Raw genomic sequence first — 26098 nt, 5'->3', positions numbered from 1 at the left:
GGAAATTTGGGTCCTTTGACGTGACAGCGCCCATCAGCCCGCTGCACGGTGTATTCACATGCAGCTTACGAGTGCCAAACTGTGTATTCTGACCTCTTGGTGAGAACAACCCAGAGTACCGCCGGGCATCTTGCCGTTTTTCACTCCCTCTGTTGGGAACACACGGCAGCGGATTTTCAATAAAACACCTCCTCAGCACTAATGGGCCACTGTGCTTGTTTCAATGGTCCCCGAGGTTTCATGACACAGTGTGTTTAGCTGGCTCATAGTCCAAGTTTTCCTCCAACATTAAAAGATACATATAAATGGAGACCTCCTGAACCACCCTGCATGCACAGCGCGGTGCCACGATCCATCGCCTATTCCCAAATAACCAATATTCGAGGACAGGACATATATCAGAACATCCTCCTGTCACAATCATTTTCTCCCCCCGAGCCACAAGAAGAAAGATGAGGCTGCAAAGCAGCGGGTGCCCGAGCCAGGAGGGATGTGGAAGCGAAGGGAACCGGGTTCACGAGCCCCAGCAAAGAGAGGAATTTGTCTGTGGCCCCTGCAAACAGATTTGCATTTGCATAGGAAGAGAAAGCGATTCCCCAAAAATCCATCTCTGTGAGCAAAGCTATGCTGTTTGTGCCGGGTACAGGGACAACAACACGTCGGCACCAAACGCGGCCACTTCTGGGGCGGCTTACGGCAGCGGCTGCACCACGCGGGGCTCCGAAGGAATGCAGGACACCTGAGGCACCAAATCCTTCCCTCAAATGAAATTGCAGGGTGATTAAGCAGAGAGAATGTAACTATCCAAACTGTAATTTGGCCGGCACAATGGATCTAACACCCTTATTCTTGGAAAAAAAAAAAAAAAAAAAAAAAAGTACTGTATTTGAAGTTCAAAATCTAATTAACTATTTGAGAAAAAGAATTCTGTTTTAAAAAGAAAATTCCTAACAATATAAGGAGAATTAGTGCCAAAGTTTTTGAAGAACCACATAAAACGGTATGAAAAACGTATGATATTGTAATAATGGGAATGACTGGATTTGCTCAAACGTTCCTTATACCTCATAATACAAGAATAAAATACAGTGTAAATCCTTCTATCTACATAAGTTCCCCGTACAGAAAAATCTCTCCTTTAATAGGTTTACACCTTTAACATGTATTAGTTTGGAAAAGTCCTAGGGTATAATTACACATCTCGGCTTGGCACATTAATAGCTGTTCCCTTCATTTACTGATTTCTTTTACTGGTCAATTTGCTGGTTTACTGCGTGCTCTCGTTGCTGTGTTTCGCAGCAGAGCCGAGACCAAGCTGGCACGGGCTGGGCACGGCCCTGGGGACACCGAGGCTGTCCCAGAGCCATCAGCACGCAGGACACCCCTTGGGGACGTGCCACTTGCAGCGACACGTGCCAGCGAGCCGCAGGGCTCGGCCGCCGCGCAGGGCAGGTCGCGGAGGAAGGGAAGCGGCGCTGCCCTCGCTTCCTCTGCAATCCGGGCAGAAATAACGCCCTCCGAGCCGAGCAGAAAGCCAGGCGAGCAGGGCATCGCCGGGGCTTCCTGCCACCTTGCCGAGCACGGCTCCCTCGAGGCCGGCGTGGCCACCGCATGCCCCGCAGAGCCCAGAGGTGTCCCCGTGCCCAGAGGCGTCGCTCGGTTCCTCCTTTCCTCCAGGCCTTCCCTCTTGGCCTTGCCCCAGAGCTACATCCCCATGGCTCCTCCTGCACACCCCGTCCTTCCCGCTGTCCCCACGTGCTGTCCCTGCCACCAAGTGCCACGGCTGGCCCACCTCCCCTCCCCGTCCCTGCCCACGGAGCAGGCTGGAAGGTACAAAAACCTCAGTTCCCAGCCCTTGCTGCACCGCACACCATCAAGAGGAGTAAAAGAGATGCCCTTCCTCATCTGCCACCCGCTCCCCGTGGGTTCCCTTCGCATCCCAGCGCCAGGCTCGGAGTGGAGGCTGGCGTTCGCAAAGCCCCCGTCCAGCTTTTACGGGTTTTTCAGCAGTTTTTAAGAGGGTTTTCTTGTGTTAGAGCGGAGCCATTCATTTAATGGCTTTTCAGCACTGCCATTATAAACCAGAACTTCTCAGGTGTTTATTACTCAGCTTTAAAAATTGGCTCTATGCTGAAATTTGGCAAACAAAGTGTCAGCCTAGGAGAAAATTTTATTTTTTGCCAATTTTGTGCTTTAAAAAAAAATAATAAATGACCCCGTTTTGGCCTCCATAAAAACGCTGCTTTTGCTGCCTCTGTGACACTGGTGAAGTAACAAGTCAATATTGCAATCCTGCCAGCAGAGCTGCCGTGATTTAATGCCTAAAATTGCTTTGAAGGTGAAGAGTGCTATTGAACTGCTAATTATTAACTATTATTACTGATCCTGCCACACAACAAGGATGCAAAGAGAAAACAAAGGGAGCATGAATCGTCTCTGGAAAAGCAAGGCAGAGAGGGAGCGAGGGTCTGGTGCTGACAGGGACGAGCCTCAGCTCCGCGAAGGAGGCAGCGCGACCCGATGCAGAAATATTGTTGTTCATTTTCCAGGCCGGCATTTCAAACACAACAAAAATACCAACGGCACCACGGAGTTTGCTCCACGCCAAAGCCAGCAACCGCCTAGGATCCAAACCAGCTTTAAGCCTGGCTGAACGGGGAGCTCAGCAGGGACCTCACGCTGCGCAGCCGCAGCCAGGAGAAACCTGGCCATGGATTCCAGCAGGACAAAGCCTCAAGGGTGCTGAGGAGGGTGACAGGGGCAGCACAGGGCACCCTTCTTCCATTACCTTCTTAAGGGATTGAGGTTTCGGAGAGGATATCATGCTGGGAGTGCTCCTTCTTCCCACTAAGGGCAGGCTCCCACCCGGGAGGTGCCCCCCGGCGGCGCGGTGTCCGAGCAGCCCACCCAGGGCACCGGGGCCGCTTCCCAACGCAGCAAAAAAGAGCAAACAATTTATCTTTCTGGCAACTTTCTGCTTGTCTAAGTGGCAGCTATTTAAATACAATTAACAAGCAAATGATTTTAAAATTACAATACATTTAATAAGGCAGCATCACAAACAATTTGCATCTCATTAAAGGTCTCCAAGCGGCAAGGAGCAGCCTCCCCAACGGGCTGCACGTCACGGGGGAAATCCAGACCCCGGGGACAGCTCCGGCCACGGGGTGATGGCAAGGAGGAGCAGCTCGGTCAGCAGCCCCGCAGGGAGCCCTGGCCACAGCTCCCTGGGTAAGGAAGGATGCCACGAGCCAAAGCCTTGATGGAAGTGGGTGTAAAACGAGGAAGGAAGGAAGGAAAAGGGTGGGGGTGTGTGTGTGCGCATGTGGGATGGGCACGTTTTAATATACATTGGTGAACAAAGAGTTTAAAGAAATTTCAAGCTATTTGCTCAGCTATATGTGTCAGTTGGAGTTTACTGATTGTGCCGCCACAAATCTTCCGAGATTGCTGCTGGGTTTGGACGCACACAAATTCCCAGGAACCTCTCATACAGCAGTCACATACCAGGCGTGCAGCAGGAAAACACTCACACAAATAAGAGATTTAAAAGCTTCCAACACACTTTCACCCTCTGTGATCTCCTGTGGTGGGCACATTTCACCTGGAGGACACAGCAGCACTTCCCAGGTCACCCCATACTTCTCCACGTCCCTTCAGAGACCTGCTGGGTGTGCAGGGGATGCTGCGGTGCTCTCCGGACGGGGTTACATGGGGAGTGCTGTGCTGAGAGCCTCCTCCTGGTCCCATCCATCAGTGGGATGCAGACACAGCTTCGTGCAGGTGTGGGCAAGAGCCAGCAGCCTTTATGTCAGTGTAGGGAAGGCAGCTGTGCCATAGGGGAGGGCTCCTCCTGTTCTGCCCATGGGGGAGAGGGATCGGGCACGGCTGGTGGAAAGCGGGCAGGAGGGATGCGGTACACGAGGGCTGTGCTCATAAACTCCTAGGCCAACGAGGCAGGCAGCTGGCCAGCCGGGATTTCAGCCATCGGAAGGCTTGAAGGAGGTGACTTTCACGAGAGGTTGTCCCTAAAAGAGTCCCTTTGAGTCCCTTTTCACAATCCGTGTGAAATGCTGGCACCTTCTGCTAGTAACACACGCCCCGACCCCACCTTCAGTCCCAAAGCTTGCTCCAAGGCACTTTGTAAACTGGAAAAGCGCAGTCAGTGCTTGCTCTCAAATTCAACACAGGTTTTGCTACGACCTTTTCCTTTCTGTGCCTGAAATCCGACAGCCTCTGGAGCTGCGTGTGACAGTTGTTTAATGCTGCGCAGCACCGTTATATACAACACTGGCAGGAGAGAGCGAGAAAATAGTTTACAATTGAATCTGCAGAGGAAATTTGGGTAAGTTCAATGTAATTACCCATTTGGAAGCTGGCCAAGGGCCGGGACTACTCAAAGCCACGAGGGCGGCTGCAATGAGTGACCAGCTTTGCTTGTCCCTTGAAAGGCAGCACCTCCAAACTGCCCCGTGGGCTCCCGCATGCGCTTCGTCAGGTCAAAGCTCTGATGTTTTGGGGAGAAACCTGCAGTCCTGCCGGTGCTGGCACTGCTGGGAGACCTGGCAAGGCTACCAGCAGTGGCACAGCCCTCCGATCTCGGTGCCACACACCTCAGAGCTTGGGGACCATCCCCTGGCATCCCCAGCAGTGCCAACCATGCCTGATACAGGCACCAGGACTCTTTCACATTATCAGAACAGGATCCTACCTAAATTGTAAGCGTTACGGTCTAAACAAAGACAAAATAGTCACTGCTGTTTTAGCAACCAGACTTGCAGCTTCCCTCATGTATGCACGCTTTTTACAAATCTTTTTCGCAGGACCCCGTCCGTGTCTGCCAGCACGCTATCTCCGCGACCCTGGATCTGAAGACAAGTGTCTAAGCACAACAACGATCACTTTCTATGAATTACTGAACATGTGTAATTCATTTATCTGTAATATTGTGCTAAACTCAGCTCCAATTAAACAAATGAAAACACCTGCTTAGCACACATAGATCTTTCCATACCTCAGGGGAAGACCCATCAGTGCGCTCTGTAGTACAATCTGGCTCGTGACACTACACTAACAATGCAGAGCTGGGATTTCTTTTAATTTTTTTCTTTAAATGTATATAGACAGGGAGATAAAAAAAAAAATACAGTGAGATTTTGAGGGAGGAGTAATTTTTTTTTAATATTTCTATCTTTAGCATGTGCAGCCCTGCACTGTTCAACCACCCATCGGGGGCTTCTCACGGTGCTGGGCTGAATGATCAGACCCGAGGGCACACGTCAGAATAAAATGACCTTAAAATGCACGTAACTGGCCCCAGACCTGATGATATTACAAAACGGGGGTGCTGTGGGCACGGCTGGGTGGTTTGGGAGCTGAAGGTGCTCCACTGAGCGCAGCAATTGCCGCCAGGAGAGCCTCCTGGATCCCCACCCTGCTGCATTTCCCATTCCTTCCTTACCTGCCCGCAGACACTGCGCTGTCAGCCAGGTCCCCGTGAGGACACGGGCAATTATCCCTCCTCTCCCGCACCTCAGCACGGCCCCGTACCAATTGCTCCAGCCCGAAGTGCTCACACGTGAGCCATCCGCAACACCTCTGCTGCTCTAACTGCTCTGGCTGGAGAGGCACGTTAGGAAATTCAATTTCCTGGCGTTTGCAAGTAGAAGCACTTTGGTGGCAAAGCGCAGAAGCGAAAGCAAGGGCATCCTACAGGTGTGTGGCGAAAGCAGCCAGAAATAAAAAGCACCCCCATGACTGCTGTATCATCCCATCCCAGGCCTAAGGCTGCTCATGGCTTTTTCTTTTTGCTTTTTTCAGCAAAATCAAAGTTAAAAACCGAAAGTGCTTTTTGGGTTGGTTTTGTTTTTCTTTCCCTCCTTTTATTTTTTTTAAGGCAGGGTGGTCCCCTCCGCTCCCTCCTGCCGAATTAGCAACAAACCAACAAAACAATTTTGCAGCTGTCACTGCTGCTCTGATGTGTCCACTGTGGGGCTCTCCCAGAAGAAATCGGTCTGTTTTTCTTCGCAGTAGACACAGCTGAGCGGAGGACTCGAAATGAGCAGGCTTTCCAAGCAACAAGCGCAAGGAAAAAATAACAGCGATGGAAGCCATAAACATACCTTCCCCCGGAGGGTCAGCTGTGCGCAACGGGACTTAAAAATACCTTGGCTATGTTCGGTGCTATGCTAATGCTCCCGGTCCTCGAGAAATCCTCAATATTTGGGGGCTGCTTTCCCAACACCACAGCCTCAGGGTCTGCCTGGGGTGGGTTTCGGGCACGGAAATTGTGCCCATCACTACCTTAGGGTGAAACCAGCACGGTCGGCTTTTGCTGTACGGTAACTCCATGGATTTTCTGCTCAACGAGGCCGCTCGAGGGTTAGCAGTTGCCCGCCAGGAGGTACTCGCTGTGTGCAAATCAATTTGGGCAGCACCCGGGACGGCTGTCAAACAGGAAGGCAACCAGCGCCACCACAGCCTTCTCCCTCCTCATTTTAATTCTTTCACAGAATATTTCTACCACTTTTCCTGATGAAGGATAACCCATCTGATGGCCCTCCTCTCGTTTCAAATGCTTATCCAATCTGCGAGGTGTAACGCCACCCAGGGAGGTCAGGATTCGCAGGAGCCCAACAAGGCTCCCTCAAGTGCTGCTGCTGGTGGCACAGCGGCGAGTCGCGACAGAGGGCGAGAAATCTGAAATTTAAATAAACTGCTTAAAACCTGCAGGCACGGGGGGAGATGCGGGAGACCGAGCGACATGGGACAATCTTTTAACCCAATCAACAAAGTGCTCATTGTTCCAGTCTGAGACAAGTAACACAGCAATAAATATTGAGCCAAGGAAGTTAACCTGTACCCACAGCCTTTGAATAAACACTGAAGTTAAAAGTAAAATCAATGCGAGGCCTTTGCCTCTTGCCAACTCCTGCTTTACTTATTCTTGCTCGGCCTCGTTTTTACTTTTGGGGATTTTCTTTGCCTTCCCTCGCGTTATTCACACTTCCCTTTTACACCTCCTTATCACACGGCAAAAGGACAAACAGAAGGAGCCGCCAGCGCCCAGCCCCACAGCACAAGTGGCCGCTGCCGGCCCTCCTGGGGGCAGACCCAAGGGGGGAAAGGGGCCGAGGCAGCCCCCGGCCCCGCACAGCCCCCGGCCCCAAACACTCCCATCAGCTCCTGCCTCTCCTCCAGGGCTTTATCCCCGGCCAGCGAGGCCGGTTTCCACGGAGCGCATTAATTCGAGTTCGCTTTCAAATCACACTTTATTCATTTGAGCATTATTATATTCCGCGGAAGCGGGCGTGAGCATCATGCAAAAGGTATTCTGGTCCGCAGCGGTGCATACAGCTGTGTAGGCAGAGGAATATTTGTTTTCCAAGTAATTTGTGCACATTCACAAAATTACAGCTGTCTGCAGTTCTCCTGAAATATCTGCCCTGCTGTTTACAAGCCATAAAATATAATCTGTCTTTTGTAGGGCTCCAATTGGTAAATTTGGAAATATATATATATATATAAAAAAGTGCATGTATTTTTTTTTTACACTTGGGTTGGCTACTTCCCGTTACAGGCTGCTTGGTAAGCCTGGAGAACACCAGCACTAAGCTGAGGAGCTGCTGCCCCGAGACATGAACGGGCACAGAAGAAAGACCTCAGGAAACAAGGACCCAAAGCACAACCCAGCTTCAGGCACCAGGCTGCTGCTTTGGCCCCAAGAGCTCACACAGGGGGATGAGGCTGGGGCCCCCTGCCCCAGCACAAACCAGGAATATCCCTTGGGCCCAAAGTCTTGGTGAGCAGCCAGTGCACAGAAACAAACATCCCACCAAGAAGTCACCGTGGGGCTGCTCGCTGCCGCTGTACAAACCAGAACGGATCTCACTGGTGCTAGTGGAGTGACTTTGGTGCACCACCAGATGCAGGAAACCAAACCCAGCTCCGCGGGATGCCTCGGCTCCAGCGCACACCCTGGTGGCTGTCACTTAAACCTGGGACAAATCCGGCCCCAGCTGCTCCCAGCGCCGCAACACATCAAAGAGGTCCGCCCGGCTGCACAGCTACGTAGCAAAAGGCTTGAAATTGAGATATGCCACTCAGGTTAATAACTTAAACCACAGCAAGGTATTACGTGAATCCCTACTGCTCAGAAAGTACAAGCTGTAAGTGACAGGCCTGGCAAGGAAGGTTTCATAACCACACAGACCACGTTAAAAATCCTCCATCAGCGTGCCTCGCCGCATTACTTACACGCTGGCATCGGGCATGATCTATGGAGCTGCAACAGGACTCCAGTGACGTCAGGCTATCGAGGACGCTTTTCCAAGTGGCCACTGGGACTGAGCTCCAGCATCCGCGACCTCGGTGGCTCCAGCACGGGCACCCCTGGCTCCTGCACCCAGGGGGCAACCCCAGCACCTCCCGACGTCCTCCTGGCCGTCCCCTGCCTCCCCTCTCCACGCAATTTCCCAAGTTTGTCAGCTAGACACGCTAAAGCCAGGATGTAGATTTTCCAATTAGTCTCTGTTTAAACATCTGTTGGTAGACTGCATTTAACATTAGTTATTTGAGCAAAGCACAATTTGATTAGGCTGTCTGAAACGGAGCCAAAGTCTGCAAAATAATAGCTCAATTAAATTTTGTTTTGCTTTCATTTGTCTTATACTTTCCTGAGTGTGATACAGTTGCATATAATCAAGTAAACTAATTCCTTTCAAAATGAGAGATTTCGGTGCCTTTCCCATCTTCTCTCAAAGTTTATTTAATAATCTATTCCATCTTCTCTATGCTTCATCGAACTTCATCTTGACTCAGAGTACATTTCTTTCTTGTGCCTTCAGTCTACTTCCATTTTCTAGGCTTTCACTGAACTCGGATTACGCGCCATTAATGTTCCACCTTAACCAGATTAGTAATTTATAAAAGGCAGATTACATTTACTGGGAATATAAAAACATTTCAGCAATGCAACAGTTTTTCCTTTGCACACACCACAAAGTATTCTGCCAACCTGACTGCACAGCTGTAAAACTGTCAAGCTCCACAGCCAAATTCAAAGGCATTCCCAATTGTTTCACTGGTTTTAGTTTCTAAGTTTCTGCTTATTCTGATATGTTGCACTTGTTGCCCTGAAACTTCAATATTAGCTCTAGAGATTTAAACACATGAGGCAAACAGCTGCTCTCCTCTGCTCGCACAAGCTAGATCAAAATGCCTTCTTCTCCGTCTCCCTTGCTCTTCTTTTATTTTTTTTTTAAGCAAATTGCTATAACTCAAGTATTTCTGGCAAAGTTGACGGTCTCAGGGCAAAATTCTGCTCTGTGATCATCGCTGCAGATTTCTCCAGCGCATCCACCTCTGGGCTGGTGCACAAGGAGCACCCGAGAGCCTCACCACGCTAAGGAAACTGCTGCAAGGATTAAAATGAAAAAAAAAGTCACAGCAGTTTAAGCTGATATGTAGATGTGCGTATGATTTAAATTTCAACATTAAACATTTAAACACACTTGTGTTACAATGAAAAAAAAAAAGTATGCATTCTTTGAGGGAAAAGCTTCTTTTAACCTAGAAGAGTGTTGATTCGCGGTACTTTTTCCTTCCCGTTTTTTCAACATACTTGTTGCCAAGTGTGAACACAAAGGGACAAGCTGAAATAGGTGTCTGGCAGGCTCTTCCCCGCGCGATGCTGAGAGCCACCAGCCCTGCTGCTGTCGTTCAGCCCCGTCGCCTCCAGGCAGCCCAAGCGCAGCCCCGCGGCCGAGGCAGCCTTAGGCGTGAAGGCTGCTCCGGTCTGGGTGAGTTCAAAATGGGATACGTCCTCTTTCGAATGTAGAGAGCGACTAAATATGACAACCATCTGATGTATGAAAATTATTCACAACCAAAAACAGACAGTCTGGAAATAGCTGGGATGACTTCATTTAGACAGAATTACCCGAATCTGTTTCTAATATACGCAGTACACATAATAAATTTTTACAATATGACAAGGAAAACAAACTTAATAAAAGTTCCTGATCTTTTGTTACACAAGCAAGCTATGGCCATGATATGTTTATAATATTTTGCCCATGATCTCACAGCTCAGAAACAAAAGCTAAGCAACGCACCAAACAGTCCCTAGGTATGACTTCACCTCCCCGCGACCGTAATTACACGGATGCGCACGCTGCCCCAGCCTTCCTCCTCCCACCGCCATCGCCGCGGCCGCCTTCGACAACTCCTTGCAGTGCTGCTTTTGACTAATCGTTTCCTTCTCTCCTTCTCACAGGCACCATTTGACTTGGGAAACTGCAGATTTCTATTACGAGAGTTTGTTTTTTCCAATTACACCAGGACTCATCTGAACGGTAAGAGATTTTTAGCCTGTTTCCTTCACTCCTGGTTATTTGACAAGTGCTTGAAAACCCTGTTATAAACAATATCTGCAGGAAAACAGATGATGTCTTACGATCACAGAAGGTAATTTTTTCAAGAAGCAAACTTTTTGAGCATTTCCCAGATGCACCGCGTCAATCTTGCTGCGTTCTCCTATCTCAGCTGGTTTCCCAGCCCGGGCACGGTGCCAGGCGGGCCGGACTGCCCCTGGTTGTCACTTCTGTTCGATGGCACTTGCACCCACTGCTGTTATTCCAGGCTTCAGGAAATTTTCTAACCGCTGGACAGGCTCCAGTGCTGTGCACTAATAAGTTGCAGATTGGAGAGCTCGGAGGGCGCCCATGTGTGTGTGTGTGTGTGTGTGTGTGTGTGTGTGTCAGAGCAGTGCCACAGTTTGTAGGAGGAGGGGGAAAAAAAAAAAAAAACACAACAGTAGTTCAAAAATGCTGCCTACTCAAATTGACAGAAAAGTGACCTCTGCACTTCATCAGAAATTCCTGCAGACTTACAAAATAAAGGAGTTTGCTTTTATCACACACAGTAAGACTCATATGGAAAAATGGAAACACTACATCACTTGACCTCAGGATGCCCCCTTTTCAGCCACAGATGAACATTATGTATAAAAATTGTAAATCAATTTGAGATGTATTAAAAGAGATTCTCTTTTTCTGTATTAAAGGTAATACCTTTTAATCTCTAGATTTATTTTGTAACGTAGGCTAAATGAGGAAGACTTAATTTCTGTAACTGAGTTTTGTTACTCTTAAAGTCTATTTAGCATCTCTGCGTGGTGTTCACATAATTTCCTACACTTTGCTTGCATCAGGAAATAATGAGCAAGCATCACTTACCCAACACTGAGTCACAAATATTTGCCTACATTAGCAGAGCATTAAGAGCCATTTCAAACAACCTAAGGAAACTGTGTTAGCCTTTAAACTGTGATTCACTACTTAGAGAAATTAAGAAACTTTCCTCTTTTAAAGGCTAAAATCAGCTGTGCAACCTCCTTGCAATATCATTAGGTCCTCGAGCAGACTTTCCTCTCAGAGATCCCAACACAATAGATTTCTTCACTTAATGAAATTACTTTTGAAATTTTCCTACACTCAGTGTTGGGTACTTTGAAATTTCAATCTTTTCACATCCTTGAACTCTCATCAACATTTTTTTCCAGACTGTGTCAATAAAATTGATTACTTGCAGTTCTGAATTCTGTTCTGCACATGGAAATAAAACAATTTGTTTTAAAGTATTTTCTGAAGAAAGCAGAACTTGGCAATCAGATCTACTAGATCAAAAAAGACACACCGGGGGAAGAAAAAAAAAAAAAAAAAAGAAAAGGACAAATCAACTAACCGAGCCTTCCCTACAAAAAAACAGAAAGAAAAAGGAACCTCTCCAGCAAACAAAAGAAAAGCGATGTCCTGATTTTATCACAGCAGCAGTGGCAGCTAAATTCCTGACGTACACATCATCAGCCTCACCGTTGTTCTCCTGATTGATTTATCTCCCGGTCGGCTAGGAACGATCTTTTCGGATCATTAATATGTTCATTAATTTGTTATCAATTCCAACTCGCTGTACTTAAACCGCTCTGTACCATGGCTCAAAAGTGCCTTGACAGCTTTGCTGCAATCACGCACGTAAGGACCCCTGACTACACAGTTGTTGAGATGCCTCATACCTACAACCAATCTGTTGCTTTTACAAGTTTAATCTAGGTATTAAGGAGCTGATTGTGGAACCATGTCGATATAACATCTTCAACCCAGCTGTACATCATATAAACCGCTATAGGAGGGGGGCAGGCTCCCATGATTCCTAGCAGTAGTGCATACCTTTAACTCCCTGATCTGTAATACTACAAAATACTGCTCTCATTTCTTCCCAAGCACAAGTGGACTACCAGCAAGGGTCCAACAGTGTTATTCCTAATTACCTTTTTTCACTCTTGATCCTGTGGCGCTCATAATTAGTTACCTGGGGCTGCAATCCAATTTGAAGTGATGACAAGAAAGTGATCCATGAAAAAGTAATAAGTTAAATCCAATTTCAGCCTTCCTCTAATTAAATGCACATGGAACTAATGACTCAAACCCTACCATTTCAGTGATAATGGTAATTAGCGAGGTGGGAGTCACTCTCTTTTTTCAACACTGTAGGTGTAAACCACAAGGTAAAATGGCAGGAGCACTCTTAATTACATGTGTCATTTTGTCAGCAATTTACACATTTCTGACCAGTCAGGAATGTTTCATTTGTTTTCTCCTTCCACGATGTGGCTGTAACACCCAGGCCACGCTCAGGCGCAGCGAGCCCTCCGACCCGGCAACCTGGTCAGGAATCCCCTTTTTTAAAAGGTAAACGCCTCATGTAAAAGTAGAAATGTGACAGAAAATCATATTGGGGGTGGTCTAGCAGGACAGAGGGCCAGAGGACACCAGCTCCTGTGCAGCACGAGGACGCCGGGCCTACAGGCCCCATGGAGCCTGGCGCCACAAGGCCCTGAGGAGCTGCCACGCGCCAACCTCAGGCAATCCTCTTGATGTCCTCCTCTGCCTCCTTCTGCACAGTTGTGAGAGGAGAAGAGTCGTATTTGCTCACATTTCTCACACTGCCAGCTCTCACCGTGGCTGGTTTCCTAGAAGCCACCGCTTGTTGGAATCGTGTGTTTCCAGGACAATCACAGGCTTCTTTCGAGAAAAACAAGTGTGTCTGTCACCTTTTTGCTCAGGTTGAAAAGCTGGAAAAACTGAATGCTCGGGGTTTTAAAAAAAATCCAAAAGGGTGGCAAAAAAAGGCCTCCAGGTTTCGATGAAAAAAAAACAAACAAACAAACAAACAAAAACCCCTTAGCATCAAAATTTTCAAGCTGATCATGTAATTTTAAGGACCTGACTCAGATTTTGTTATGTTTTGGGGTTGATATTAGCACTTCACAGGCATATTCCAAGAACTGACTAATACTTATAATTGGGCTTAGGAGGAAAAATAAAGAGCTAAAGGTCCTCAGCAGAAACCAGCAAAGCTCAGCTCAACTTTGCTTTATTTCTAAAGTCAAAAGGAAGGAAAAAAAAAAAAAGGGGACTTAAGTAAAATTTTCATAGGTGAACTATTTAAGTGCTGCAGAAGTGAAATCTCAACCCTGGTGACAGAATTTCCACTGCCTTGACTGAGGCCAAACTCAGACAAACTCACGTGTTTGTGAAACAGAGATACTCATACAAATACAATAAATATGCTTGCAAATGTTTTTCCCCTTCCAAATCATCTGCTGAGGCATAATTTCTTTACCAGTTGTTAAATTTACTGCTACGTAAAAAGGTACAACGTGCGTAAAACCCGAGGCTGTTCCTGTTCCTTCTGTGCTCCAAGTGAAACAGAGTACCCTTCCCTTCACCTTTCAGTGTGCGGTATATTTCCAAGCAAACACTTTCTAATTTCATAAAAAACAGTGATTGCCCAAAACAACAAGCTACAGCAGATTACCCTGCTCTTGTGATCTTTCCTCTTCCTCTTGTCTCTCTCTTGCTCAAGATACTGAAAAGAAATATAGGATATTGCAGCATGCAAATTAAATTCTACAAAAGCCCAGCCAAAAGCCTGCTTTAAAAAGCACCAGTATGCAAAGGCGAAGACAGCTCCGTCCCCTCCGCCTCCCCCAGTCTCACCCTGAAAATCTAAAAGAAACCCAAATTCTTTCCTTGGCCATGACTTAAAGGGAAGATTTATTTTCTGTTTTGTCAACAGAAAACGAAAGTTTCCATCTTAGTAATTTCATTATTTCTTCTCTCCAAACACACACAGGTTACTCTAAAACAACAAATCTCATTTAATCACATAAAAAAGTCAAGTGATCGGTTTCAGTTGCAAGATACTGACTTGGACGTCCTAAATCTGTTTTCAGTCCAGTATCCAACAGCTCAATGCAACACACAACATTTACGTCTTTTAAAAAAATTGTATTTTTAGTATTGCCAAAACACACATGCACTTTTACTTTCTTGGGAGAAAATGTGTCTCTTGATTTGTTTCCAATCTGTGTGTTCCTGCCAACAACTAAAATGCTTGAAGAACGAAAATGAATAATCGTTAAGAGCATCAGCAATTAAAGCTGCAAATTTTAATCAATACATCTATTAATACAAAGACATATTTATCTTGGCCAGGAAAAATGTGCAAATTCTCAAAAACCTAAGCATACCTGGCCTGCTAAATTATTTGTTTTACAGTTTCAAGGAGACCTAACATCTATGGCAAATATATTATCAACTGTGCGTTAGCCTTTTTCCACTTCAAGTGATTTTTGTAGGTTTGATATTTCTTATATTCTTTTCCCAATTGCTGTTACTAAATCCATTCCTTAACTTTCAATTTTCTTTTGTTTGTGTCATCAGGCTGTGAAACCGGAGGTCACTGCCAAATATAAAGCACGGCAGTGTGAGATAGGCTCAAAATGTGAGTCATCGTGTATTTGGAGATTTATTTTTTTTTTTTCAACTATCAGCAGAGCACATCTCTACTCCTGTGTCCAAATTCTTACAACTGAGTATCTCAAAATTTGCTAAAAGCAGGTCTCCAGGTACCGTTATCAAGGTCAAGAGGTCCCAAAGACGATGGCCGGAGCCCATTGTCATGTAAATGCCATTCAAGGCCCCCCGCCCCAGCGAGGCCACGGGATGCCAGCACGTATTTAAGCACCGTGGCTATTTGATCAGCGAATAAAGAGGGAATATAGGAAATCATCCACGAGGCGATAACAGATTAGCTACACAGCTATACTAGATTAATTCTCCACACCTGTTTGTGCCAGTCGGGTTTACATGACAAAGCCTGCCAACCAGCATTAAATGGCCGAGGCCACAACGACAGACAGGGCTCTCCCCACGCCACGCTCCAGCGCCACGGCCCCGCAGGACCCCGGGGCATCTTATAGGGAGAACCGACCCCGGGTGAAGGACATCCCGTCCCCGGCATCACGTAAACACAGCTCCCCACCACACATGGCATGGAGCTTCTCACTGCTGCTGGCCAAGCATAGGAGACGGCAGAGTTAGGCGATGGCTACGGTGTTCTTGCTATGCACAAAGTCTGTTTGTTGGGAAAAAAAATACAGATCTGCTAACTGCTAGGGCTATCCAGTGAGACCGATATATATTAACGATGTGCAAAGACGGCTTGGTTCATTATTCAAGCAAACTTTTGAAAAACGGGCGCGTTTCCACCACCCTCGGTATTTATTCTACATACTGTCAGAACGGGTATTGCCTCGTCAGCGCGGTGTGATCAGACGTCGGGGCTGTGGGTGTTTGTGTGTGTGCAGTTTTACTCAAAAATCCTAACCCAAGCATTGTGATTTCCTTTCAGTCATACATCGCATTCTACGGATGCACTCGAGGTCTGTTATATTCAAGAGGACTTCCAGTACGTTTAATACCGCAAAAGCTCCAGGAGTGAGGAGGGAAAAAAAAAAAAAAAAAGAAGTAGTCTGGGCAGTCATTTGAATCAGTGAGTGACAGGCTGGGCCAGCTCTCTGTATACATTAATAAATTAGAATTTTAATTGTGTCTCTGACTGCAGGAGCTGCTCCAGTACTTTAATACGTACCAACAATTGGCTATGTTATGGAATCCGCGATGTGGCCTTCACTGTTGACCTCTGCAACACAATTCCCAGTCTGACTACGGAAACTGTTTGGTTTGATCCTTTCAACTTATTTGAATCCTGACAAATAAGCTCACAGCTGAAAGGTCAACACAGTCATATTTCATCCTCTGGAGCTATTCTTAAGACATCTGCACAACAAAGCACTTCTTTTAGTACCTGACACTGGACCTAGCCAGCACAATCTCTCATTAAAAATGTCCCCAGTGGAAGAGTCTATTAAAAGGCATATGGATCAGCTATGGATTTACCAAATAAAATATTTTTGAAAGCATTAATGTAACGGTTTGGATTATGGCACTCTACACTGCCAATAAAACGTATATTTGCCCAATGACAAAATGCTTCATACTTTCCAAAAGAATAATAGCTCAGCTATAAAGTGTGAGGTGTTGTCCAGCAGCCTGAGCACGGGGGTGGGAGCCAGGAACTCATGAATCTTAATCCTACCTCTAAAACCAATTCCCTCTGTGATCCTAAGCAAGTCACTTAACCTGCTTCCCTCAGTTTCCCTGTCCAGAACTGGGAAAATGCTACTTACTTATCAGACTTTCCTTCTGGGGATGTTTTGGAGATCAGTATTTGCAGAATGCTTTGAAGATGAAATCACTACACAAAAGCTAGAAGTTGCCCTCGCCGGGCCAAGGGCTGCAGTTAATAGATATTCCTCACTTAGGCAAAACTCCCCTTGAAGTCACGGTGAGCTTTATTTGTGTAAGAACCACAGGATCACGTCCTCTAGCTTGACTGTCAAGGCCTTTAGTGATTTTAGCTTTACCTTCCATCTTCTACTACATATTTAAAGAGCCTAGGATCTGTATTTCTGGAGGAAAATAATCTGAAGCACATATAAAAGGCAAGAGAGGCAGCAATGCTGTCAGGGAACTCATGGTGATAGTATATCAAACTAAAAAAAAATTAGAAAGAGCAAAACAGACATGAGTTTGACAATGTGCTATGACAACAACTGAAAAAAAAAAAAAAAAAAAGAAAGAATTTGGGGCTACAGAGGCTGAAGCATCAGATATAGAACAGCGAGATAAGATAAATGTCCCAGCTACAGGGTTCTGTATGACTGCAACTGAGCTGCTGCATTCAGGAACTTATTATCAAAACCAGAGTGAGACGCTGCAATTGCAAAGAGTGCAATAATAAAAGCAGTAACCAGCTGCAAGCCAGCAAAGTGGTCAAGGGTCTAGAAGTGCTGGTTTACGAAATGTATAAAGAACTAGATACATATAATTTGCCAAAACTGGCAAGTACATGTTAGTATCTCAGATGTTTGAGGAGTGTGAACACGAGGCAAGGCAAGGGACTGACTCAGTATTTATACAAGCGGTATTACTTGGAGCAAGAGGATGGAATTAAAGTGGAAAGTTCCTGAGTGTGTGCTTTGTTATGGAAAACCGTCTGAGGGAAAATAATAGCGGTCCCACCATCATTTGGGATTTCTAACACTAGAACAGCAACAGAAAAAAAGGAAAATGTGATACATGATCTAATAGTTCTTTCTTGTCTTTAACTCCTGTGATTTATCCCGCAAGACTAGCAGAATGTACTCCAAAGCCACATATGTGTGCATACATCTTCTGTTTGGGAGTGCTATATTGGTTTTAGCTTTCTGAATTCATAACAGCGCAAAGCCTGATAATATTTGGATTTTAGTTCTGAAGATGTCCATAAATCAGCAGACAATGAAAGGGAAAAAAAACACACTGATGATATCCTAATATTTTCCCAATATCCTTGACACAGCAAATCAACAGTGTGAGCGAACACAGACTACAAACTGAACAGCAATCAAACAGAAATGTTAATGCAAATCTCCTATGCGCACTGACACTATAACAAAAGCTATTCCATTTTGTAATAATCCGAGCCCACTAGATGCTAAGTACACGCTCCACATTTGTAAATATGTCATGGGTGGGATTTTCAAGAGCACCTAGCGCTGTTCCCCGCTCCGCTCCTGCTTACACGAGCCACAGCTGCTCCATGCACTTCCCTTGGAGGAAACTGGTTCAAAACCAAGGTCCCACACCGATGCTCACAAGGAGCAGCATCCACACACCTTTCGCTAGCAAGAGAGCCCCCCGTGAAGGACGTCAGCTTCCCTTACCTGAAGGGCTGGCTGTTTGTCATTCCTCTTCGGAGACTTTAATCCACTAACTTGTTGCTGCTGCTGCTGCTGCTGTTGCTGCTGCTGCTGCTGTTGCAGTAGAAGTTGCCGTGCCACCTGGAGAGCCTGCGAGGAAAGAGTGGGGAAAATTGAGTTTGCAGCAGACAGGAGGTGGGGAGCTACAGGCACAGCACACGGTCACGACACCCCTTTGGTCGTCGGGCACCACTCTGCTCCCAAAACAGTGGCTTCCAGGAAACAGATCTCTGCACTTGAACCTGACAGGGTGATATCCACCCAACGCAATTCCCACTTTGACTATGGACAAAAACAGCAGCACCTTCAGTTTGGCTTCCATGTGTGAGCGTGGAATAACTGCTGAGATCCCGGTGGTGAGCACCGCCGGGTTATCTGCACCCTCTGCCCCGAGCAGCACATGGCCCCGTTTGCTCCCGGGCAGCCTCACGCACTAACAGCTTCTGTGCTCCTCTTCTCCAGGGGTCAGGTCTGGTTTACAGAAGAGGGCAGTCGTATATCACTGTCTGCTCTCCTGAGCACCGCAGGAAGGCAGGGAAGTTTCTGGAAAGCTATGGGCGAGCAGCAAAGGGACGCTGCAGAGCTACGGGATGAAGGGGCAAGGGACATGATACCCAAAAGAGCCAGCAAAGCATCACTCGGTGGCAGATCTCTGCAAACTTCTTTGCAAAGTGAGGGAAAAGCAGCCCTGGGCACTGGAGCCAGCTGCTCCACAAGGCCCAATTTCTTCGTTGGGTAGGGAAAAGACAACACGAGGAGGTGAAACCCAGGGGAAAGCAGGAACAGGAGTGAGTACCTCCTCCTCAGCCTCGAGCCAGGGGACTGGAAGAGGCTGATCCCTGCATGGTCCCTGCGGCACAGCTGAGGCTCAGCTGGCGAGACCCCAGCCCGCGGCTCCTGAAGGATTCACCAGCACCGGACTCGGGCTTTCTTGGTCTCCTTGGAGACGTTCGGTACATGTGTAGGTGGCAAAGTGGGAAGGCTGAAGACTTCATTAATGTAAAACAAGAAAAATAGTCCCTTTGCAAGATGCCTACATGGAAGGAGGGAAAAAACCTTCCCCACTCCTACTGTGTATGCTCTCTGAGTGATTTAATTAATACCTATTTAATTAAGGAGTCAGATACGCTTCGGGTTTCACTCGCTTCTCCAAGTTGCCAAGTGTTTCATCTCCGTGCCGAGCAGCCAGGCAGGGCTTGACACTGAGGATAACGTGCGGGCTGGAGGGACTGCGGGCTCAGGGCTGATGCCTTGCACCGTGGCTGGCTTCCCAGGGGACGTGGGACCGCTGCTGGTGGCCAGCTCGCCAGGGCGAGAAGGGACAGGAGAGCTTCCAGCGCCCCGGCAACGTGCCCTCGCTTCAGAGGTGGTTACAAGCCTCCCCTGGGTCTGAAAACCCCCTAAGTGCAGATGTGATGCCCAGCAGGGCTGGGTGCGACCGAGGTAAAATCAGATCGTGTGTTTGCAGCCAGAGAGCCGAAGCTCAGCGCCTGCAGCACCTCTAACACAGCATGGAGACACGGCACAAAGACCCAGAGCCCACCGGGTACAAAAAGGCAACAAAGGAAACCTTTACGCACAAATTATTAAGTACGGCTAAAATATATACGTATAATATCTACTGAATTAGCTTCTTTAGCTGTTAAAGCATCTTCAAGGGTGAGCAGAGGCAGCAGAAAAATATCCTAGAAGATTTAAGGGGATGGGCAACAAACACTCACCTACTTAACAGGGGTGTTGTATGGCTTATTTAATTAATGAATACTTGTAAAGCACTCTGAGTTGCTCAGACAAGAAGCGCTATACAGCACAAGCGCAACATATTATTATATATTATTAAGACTGGCTCTGCCGAAGAATAATTCCAGGTAAATGTGCAATCAAATGATCATTTTAGTTCCCAGTAATTAGATTCAATAGGCCAAAAAAACCACGGAAGCCTTTCTTTAATCATACACTAAACAATCAGAACATCCCTAACCTTTCAAGCTACAGCCTTTTTGAATAAAACATCATCAACTTATAGATATTATTCCAAAAAGAAACCAGTCACCATATGTGTTGTCTCTTTGAAATACAGTTGCTATAGCAGACCCTGCATGCATTTCATGTGATATGATCATATTCTATCCGTTCTGGCAGCTGAGAGGTTGCACAACTAAAATTGGCTGCCAGAAATTTTTTGAAGATTCCCAGAACAAGTAGCTGTGCAAGAAATGCCTGCTTTCTACTGGAGCTGGCTGCGAGCTCCGTGCAGCCCGGCGGGATGGCCACCACCACCACGAGCCCTTCGGTGCTCGTCCCGATGCCCACGGGGTCACTGCTGAGGCTCCCGGGGGCGCAGGCAGTGCCTTGCCCCTGCTCCAGTCCCACCTGCACTGCACCTGCACAGAATTGGACGTGGTGGATGGAAGGAGCATCGTGGACGGGCAGGGACAGCACTGGGAGGAGGAGAGGTGCAGGAGAGGTGCAGGTGAGGTGGAGCTCAGCTGGCAGCTCAGCGGCTCGCAGCCTGAAGCGGCGCTTCCCGTGCCTTCGCTCTCAAGATTTTGCTCTTCCGCTTATAAATAACCGGCAGCAATAAAACCTAAGCATCAGATGAGCCTGGGTTTAAGATGCGGAAGGAAGGTTGTTTATAGCTCAGGTTGGTTCCTGCTGCGTGCCTGCACCAAGCAGCCACCGTGCCTTGGTGGGGTCCCGAGTGACCCTGCCTCTCCACCCCTCCATGCCCGTCCCTCCAAAGCCTCACCTGCACCCCTTGCACCTGACAGGGCATGTGAAGGATGGCTAGCTCCCTCCAGAAAGCACTAGCCCTCTTTTCTCTTACACGCTGAGCACCTGAAGCTCATTTGCAGACCCTTTGTGCAATTAATTTGCCGGTCCTGATTCAAGCCCAGCGACACCTGCCCTGGTTATGGTGGCACAGCCCAGTGAGGGCAGGCTGTGGGGTGCTGTGTGCGGTGCCTCCTCACCTCTCCCACCTCCGTGCGGTGACCACGGCCACCCCAAGCCCGGTTCCTGCTGCCTGGGGACCCCACCATGGCCACGCAGCCCGCTGGTGGGGATGCACGGGGAAATTAATTCGACAGCAAAGTCGGTCCCACAACCCTCATCAGCACGGAGATTCACGAGCAGGCCCGTACGTTAATAAAGCTTCCTGTGGGAGTAGATGTTGCCTTTGATTTGCATGTGAATTCAATGCTAGTGAAAAGTGCCAGACTGTCAGACATGGAGACCAAAGTCTCTTATCTTTCCAAAAGCTTCTGTAGCAGTTTCCCCACATTTCCTTAATCATCTGCCTTGTCCTCAACTTACTGAACAGGCAGTAGAGAGTAAAGCTGGACTCGGTTCAACTCCTGCTGCTGCCAAGTCCTGAAACAAGGGTGCCAGGACTGTTTACCGCTAGCCAGCAGCTCTGCTAACGTGGCCCTCTCCTCGCGAGCGGGTGCTCTGACATCTCCAAGCTCTTCTCGCACATCCCTCGTGCCTGCATCCGAAGCCTACACCACGTGCGTGCGCTTCTGCAAGGGAATCACTGCTGGGGCAGCTGCATGGCAGCTCTGCCTTGTGCGTCTGGGCGGCTGTGGGATCGTTTGGGGACGGCAGGTAGGGATGCTGAGCGCCTCCAAAGCCGCACAGGCTCAGCATCCGCACTGCTCCGAGTGCCTATGAGCCCCATCACAGCTGCACCAAGCTTTTGGAGTGAATAGAGGCAGGCGTCAATCCCGGCCCCCAGCAGCTAATCTCACCACATCAGCAATCATTCTTCTCTCTGCACAGCACTACAAATGGTAAATCTTCCCACTTACTGAAGGAAGAGGAAGAAAAGCATCCCCTGGCAAGCGCAGCTCCTGAGTGCCACAATTTTTGTGTAACTGCAAGACACAAACAATTTTTGGTCACTATCAACACGGATTTCAAAAGATGACTTGGGTAAAAGGCTCGCTCCCAACCGAGCCGTCTCGATTCTGCTCTGCGCTACATCTAAATGCAAGACGCAGTGAGTGAAGTCCTGAGCTGTTTTCTATCCATTAGGAAATCAACCAGAGATAAGGAGATTTTCTTGCGTAAAACCGAACAGCAGAGAGGTAGCTGAGATGCTGCATTTCCGACACGTTATGCAAACCCGGAATGGTGTTTGGGAGCAAACATCGGGTGCCACCTCAACCAGGAAAAATGTTGACACCAAGTTCCCTGTGTGACGAGTCCAAGATGCCGCAGCCCCCAGAGCTGGGACACAGCAGCCCCAAGGGGAAAGCCCCTCTGAGCCCTCTCACCCTGTGTTCAGGGAAGGAGCAGCCGCTCGCTGTTTCCCAACTACAGCAGTACCAGGAAAAAAAAAGAGAGAAAAAAAAAAAAGTGATACGTCTGAGATGACCAAGACAACTTTATTGCAAGCTAGACAGAACGCGACTTGTTTGCCCAGCTGTTGTTTGCCCAGAACATCCGGCACTGTTATCACTGAAGTTACTGGTGTAATTTGACATTTTCACGCAAGCAATTCAATCTTTCAATTTCACCATCCTCTTACGGCGAGTCCTGCTCCAAGGGGGAAGATGCGGCACTGCCTCTGCCTTCCAATGACCAGGAACTCCTGACTGGGGCTGGGGGCTGGGAAAGAGAAACGCACTGGAAAAAGAGGGTAGAGCTTTAAAAATAGAGATGCTGCTTAAACGCCGTGTACTTGCTTACGGTGGTGGGACACAAGGAAACCAGTAACGAGATCCAGTCCTATGGAGCCTCTGGCTAACTTGTTCCACCGCTGGAGCCAGCGTAACAAGGCGGTGAGTCTCAAACTGTTTTTCCATCAGCCTACTTCTCTTGAGGAAAGAGAGCTCAAGCTCCTCCCTTTCCATCTGCCGGAGCCGATATTAATATCAATCAGCTGCTAATGAAATACGGAGACCTGCAGCCACTACGGCCTGCCTGCAAGGCCAGGAGATGCTGTTTCTGCACCGGAGCTTCAAACCACCTGGGAACATCAGTACAGCCAACGCGGGGACGAGTGGAGAGATGTGCACTTTGGTGGCATCAGGAAGGTGAGCAGAGGACATGGGACCCAGCAGAAGACACGGGACCCAGCAGAAATGCTGACCCATGCCCAGCGGTTCCCTGAGCAGAACCGCGCACACAGAAGTCACAAGAAGAGCACCAATGAAATCCCAAATGCTCTTCCAGATTCCGAAGGGTTTGAGGCCTTTCCAGGTGGACAAAGCTGCCCATGGGGAAAGCAACTGGAGGCAGGAGGAAGGAAGCATTCCCAGCAGTCAGACGGTCACACAGCCAGGCAGAACATCTGCACAGTCACCCACCAGCCAACTTCATCATGATTTCGGTTACGGGCATTAAAAACCAAAACAACACAACGAGCAGAGCGAGATGAGACGGGAGGTATTTGACGGGCAGAAACTACCCTTGGAAAACACGTCCCCCACCCCAGGCTCCTGAAGCGAGGCGCTCCGTATTGACCTGCAGGGTCCATACCAAGCCCTGGGCGCATCCCGGCGCAGCCAGGTCCCTGCTCAGCCTCCCCCAGCCCATCTCAGAAACATGGCTTTGCTGCACCAGGCACACTGCCCCCCTTCCAGTTCTTTTTCCCCAAATTTTGGGGGCTTCAGGCACGGAGGGCCGGCAGCCGGAGACCTCCGGCCGCGGGGGCACGGCCCGCCTGGCAGAAGGGCTCCTCGCTCCCATTTAGCCTCGCAAGACAAGTACCTTTGTTTCTCCCGTGTGGGACGAGGGGGGGATTTAGACTCCGCCAGCAATTTCTCTTCCTTCTCAGCTCCCATCTGTCCTCACACCCCGCTCCACTCCACAGCTGCTGCGCGCGGAGCAGCGAGCTGCAGCTCCCAGGCGGTGCCGCCCGGATGCAGCCGAGGCGCGGAGCTGCCTCGTGTCTCTCCCCCTCCTGCCTCCCCTCCAGCTCCTCTCCTGGAGCAGCAGATGTAGAGAGGAGCGGTGGTAGGAGGCAGACACGCAGAGGGGAGCTTACACGTTGGAGGGGAGCCCTGCTGCAGCTCTCCTCCGCCAGGCTGAGGAGCCCAGCGACGTGTGGAAAGCGGCGAGGAGCGGAGCAGTATGCAAAAAGGGGGGGAAAAATAAAAAAAAATAAAAAAAAAAGCTAGTGCAAAGCGACAGCAGTGGGTAGTGCTGTTCCTCTGGGAGGAACAGAACAGGGGGAGGTGAGAAGAACCAACTAGAGAGGATAGGAAAGGAACCAAAATGAAGAGGAGGAATGAAATGTAGAAGATGCAAAAAGGAGAAGCAGATGTTCTTGCAGCACTTGTTCCCTCCAAGAGTCGTACCCAGCCCTCTCATCTTCCTCCGGGGCTGCGAAAGGAGCTGCTCGGTGCTGCCTCCCTGTCCCTGCCACCCCGACCCTCTGAGGAGGAGCCAGGAGCAGGTGCAGGAGCAGCAGGGGGTGCGGCGGGGCCGGGGGTGCTGCCTCGTGGGGCTGGCTCCCCAGGGGCCCCCAGCCAGCTCCTTGACCATGAGAGCTCCCACGGGGAGCCTGCCCTCGAGCCAAACGCTCGGCTGGCCCCGGAGGCTTTGCTGAGCTGCAGCAGGCTCGGCCAAGTGACTAAGGGGTGATTCCCAGGCTGGGAAAAGAGAAGGGACCTGGAGGACCACGTGTACGAGCCCCGACTCACATCCTGTCCCCGAAGTGACGGGGGGCAGGCTTGGAGCGAGGGAGCTGGCAGCGTGCCTCGTGCCGAAGCATCTCCTAGAATAGTTCAGTCATAAGGGAAGAAGATGAGGCTTTATTTTTCTTCCAGCAGGCTTAGTTTCCTTCCTCTGGAATAGATCCTGGCTATCAGTGGAGGAGATCCCCTCCAGAAAAAGGCACTGCAAACAGAAACCCTTTCTTCCAAACCTCCCGGTGGAGCTGCCTGTGCCCCGGTGCCCCTACACGCCGTCCCCGTGGGTGCTGAGGTTCCTCCAGCCTGCAGGACGAGCACACCGAGTGCTCCTGCCCCATCCCTGTCCCCGTCCCTGTCCCCATGGCTGCTGGGGCTGAGCTCGGCCGCAGGGACCAGCCCCACGCAGGGGGACAGCCCGGCTCCGTCTCCAAAACATCTGATTTTAATTTGGTAATTTATTCATGAATTCCACCAACCTGGGGGGAAAGGTGGCCGAGCTATTTTCTTCAAATACCACGAGACACAAGCGGGGAGGAAGGGAGCGGACCGCGAGGGACAGTAGAAGAAAAGGTCAAATTCAGCAAACGCCCAAAATCCGTGAGCCCCGAACCGGCCACGGCAGCGACAAAGGCTACAAAAATCCCATCCTGGAGGCACAAATGAAATCCTCAGGCGGCTGCGCTGTGAAAACACCTTCTGCCTCCTCCTTTAAAGAGTCACAGTCAAGTCTCATCAAAGCCATTTAAAAAAGCATCTGGCAAAAAGTTCCCAAACATTAAAAATGGCTCTCTTTATTTTGGCATGTCAAGATTCACAGCATGTAGCGGTCTGTACCAGCGAGAACGGAGGGATGGGCCAACACATCCTGGTAAAATGAGAAAGGATACAAATCTTGGCTCCCAGCGCAAACTGAACCAGCACTGAACTATGTCTGAGCGATGAAAAAAATCTTATGGGATTTCCAGCTCGTTTCTGTAGGCTCGGGATCAGATTCTGAACTACTGTGTTTATCCAAAAGCGAACCAGACCTTTGAATATTTGGAGGACTATTCACTGCTGAGCAGCGTTTTTCTTGGATGTCAAAGGCACGGGAAGTTCTCCGATTTTTTAATGGAGAAGAGAAAAGAAGAGGGGCAAGGTGGGGGGGAGGAGGAAGAGCGCCGTTTTGGAGCTACGACATAACTAGTAGATGGCATACAGCTGCCTGAACGCTTCCCCCTGTGGTCAGCGAAAGAGGGAACACATTGTG

The 26098-nt window shown here is 48.7% G+C and overlaps 1 protein-coding gene across 12 annotated transcripts in view; it reads right to left on the bottom strand.

Moving 5' to 3' along the window:
* The window catches only part of FOXP1 (forkhead box P1), a 364335-nt gene that overhangs the window by 90576 nt on the left and 247661 nt on the right, over nt 1-26098 (bottom strand). For all 12 annotated transcript variants that reach the window (XM_084530722.1, XM_084530721.1, XM_084530716.1 and 9 more), the window contains one exon: nt 18173-18298. In XM_084530722.1, the coding sequence (XP_084386848.1) occupies nt 18173-18298 (126 nt within the window). The remainder of the gene's footprint in view (nt 1-18172; nt 18299-26098) is intronic.

This window comes from Aythya ferina, assembly GCF_964211825.1.
Source record: "Aythya ferina genome assembly, chromosome: 10".
NCBI lineage: Eukaryota > Metazoa > Chordata > Aves > Anseriformes > Anatidae > Aythya > Aythya ferina.
This window is presented reverse-complemented; position numbering and strand designations above follow the sequence as displayed.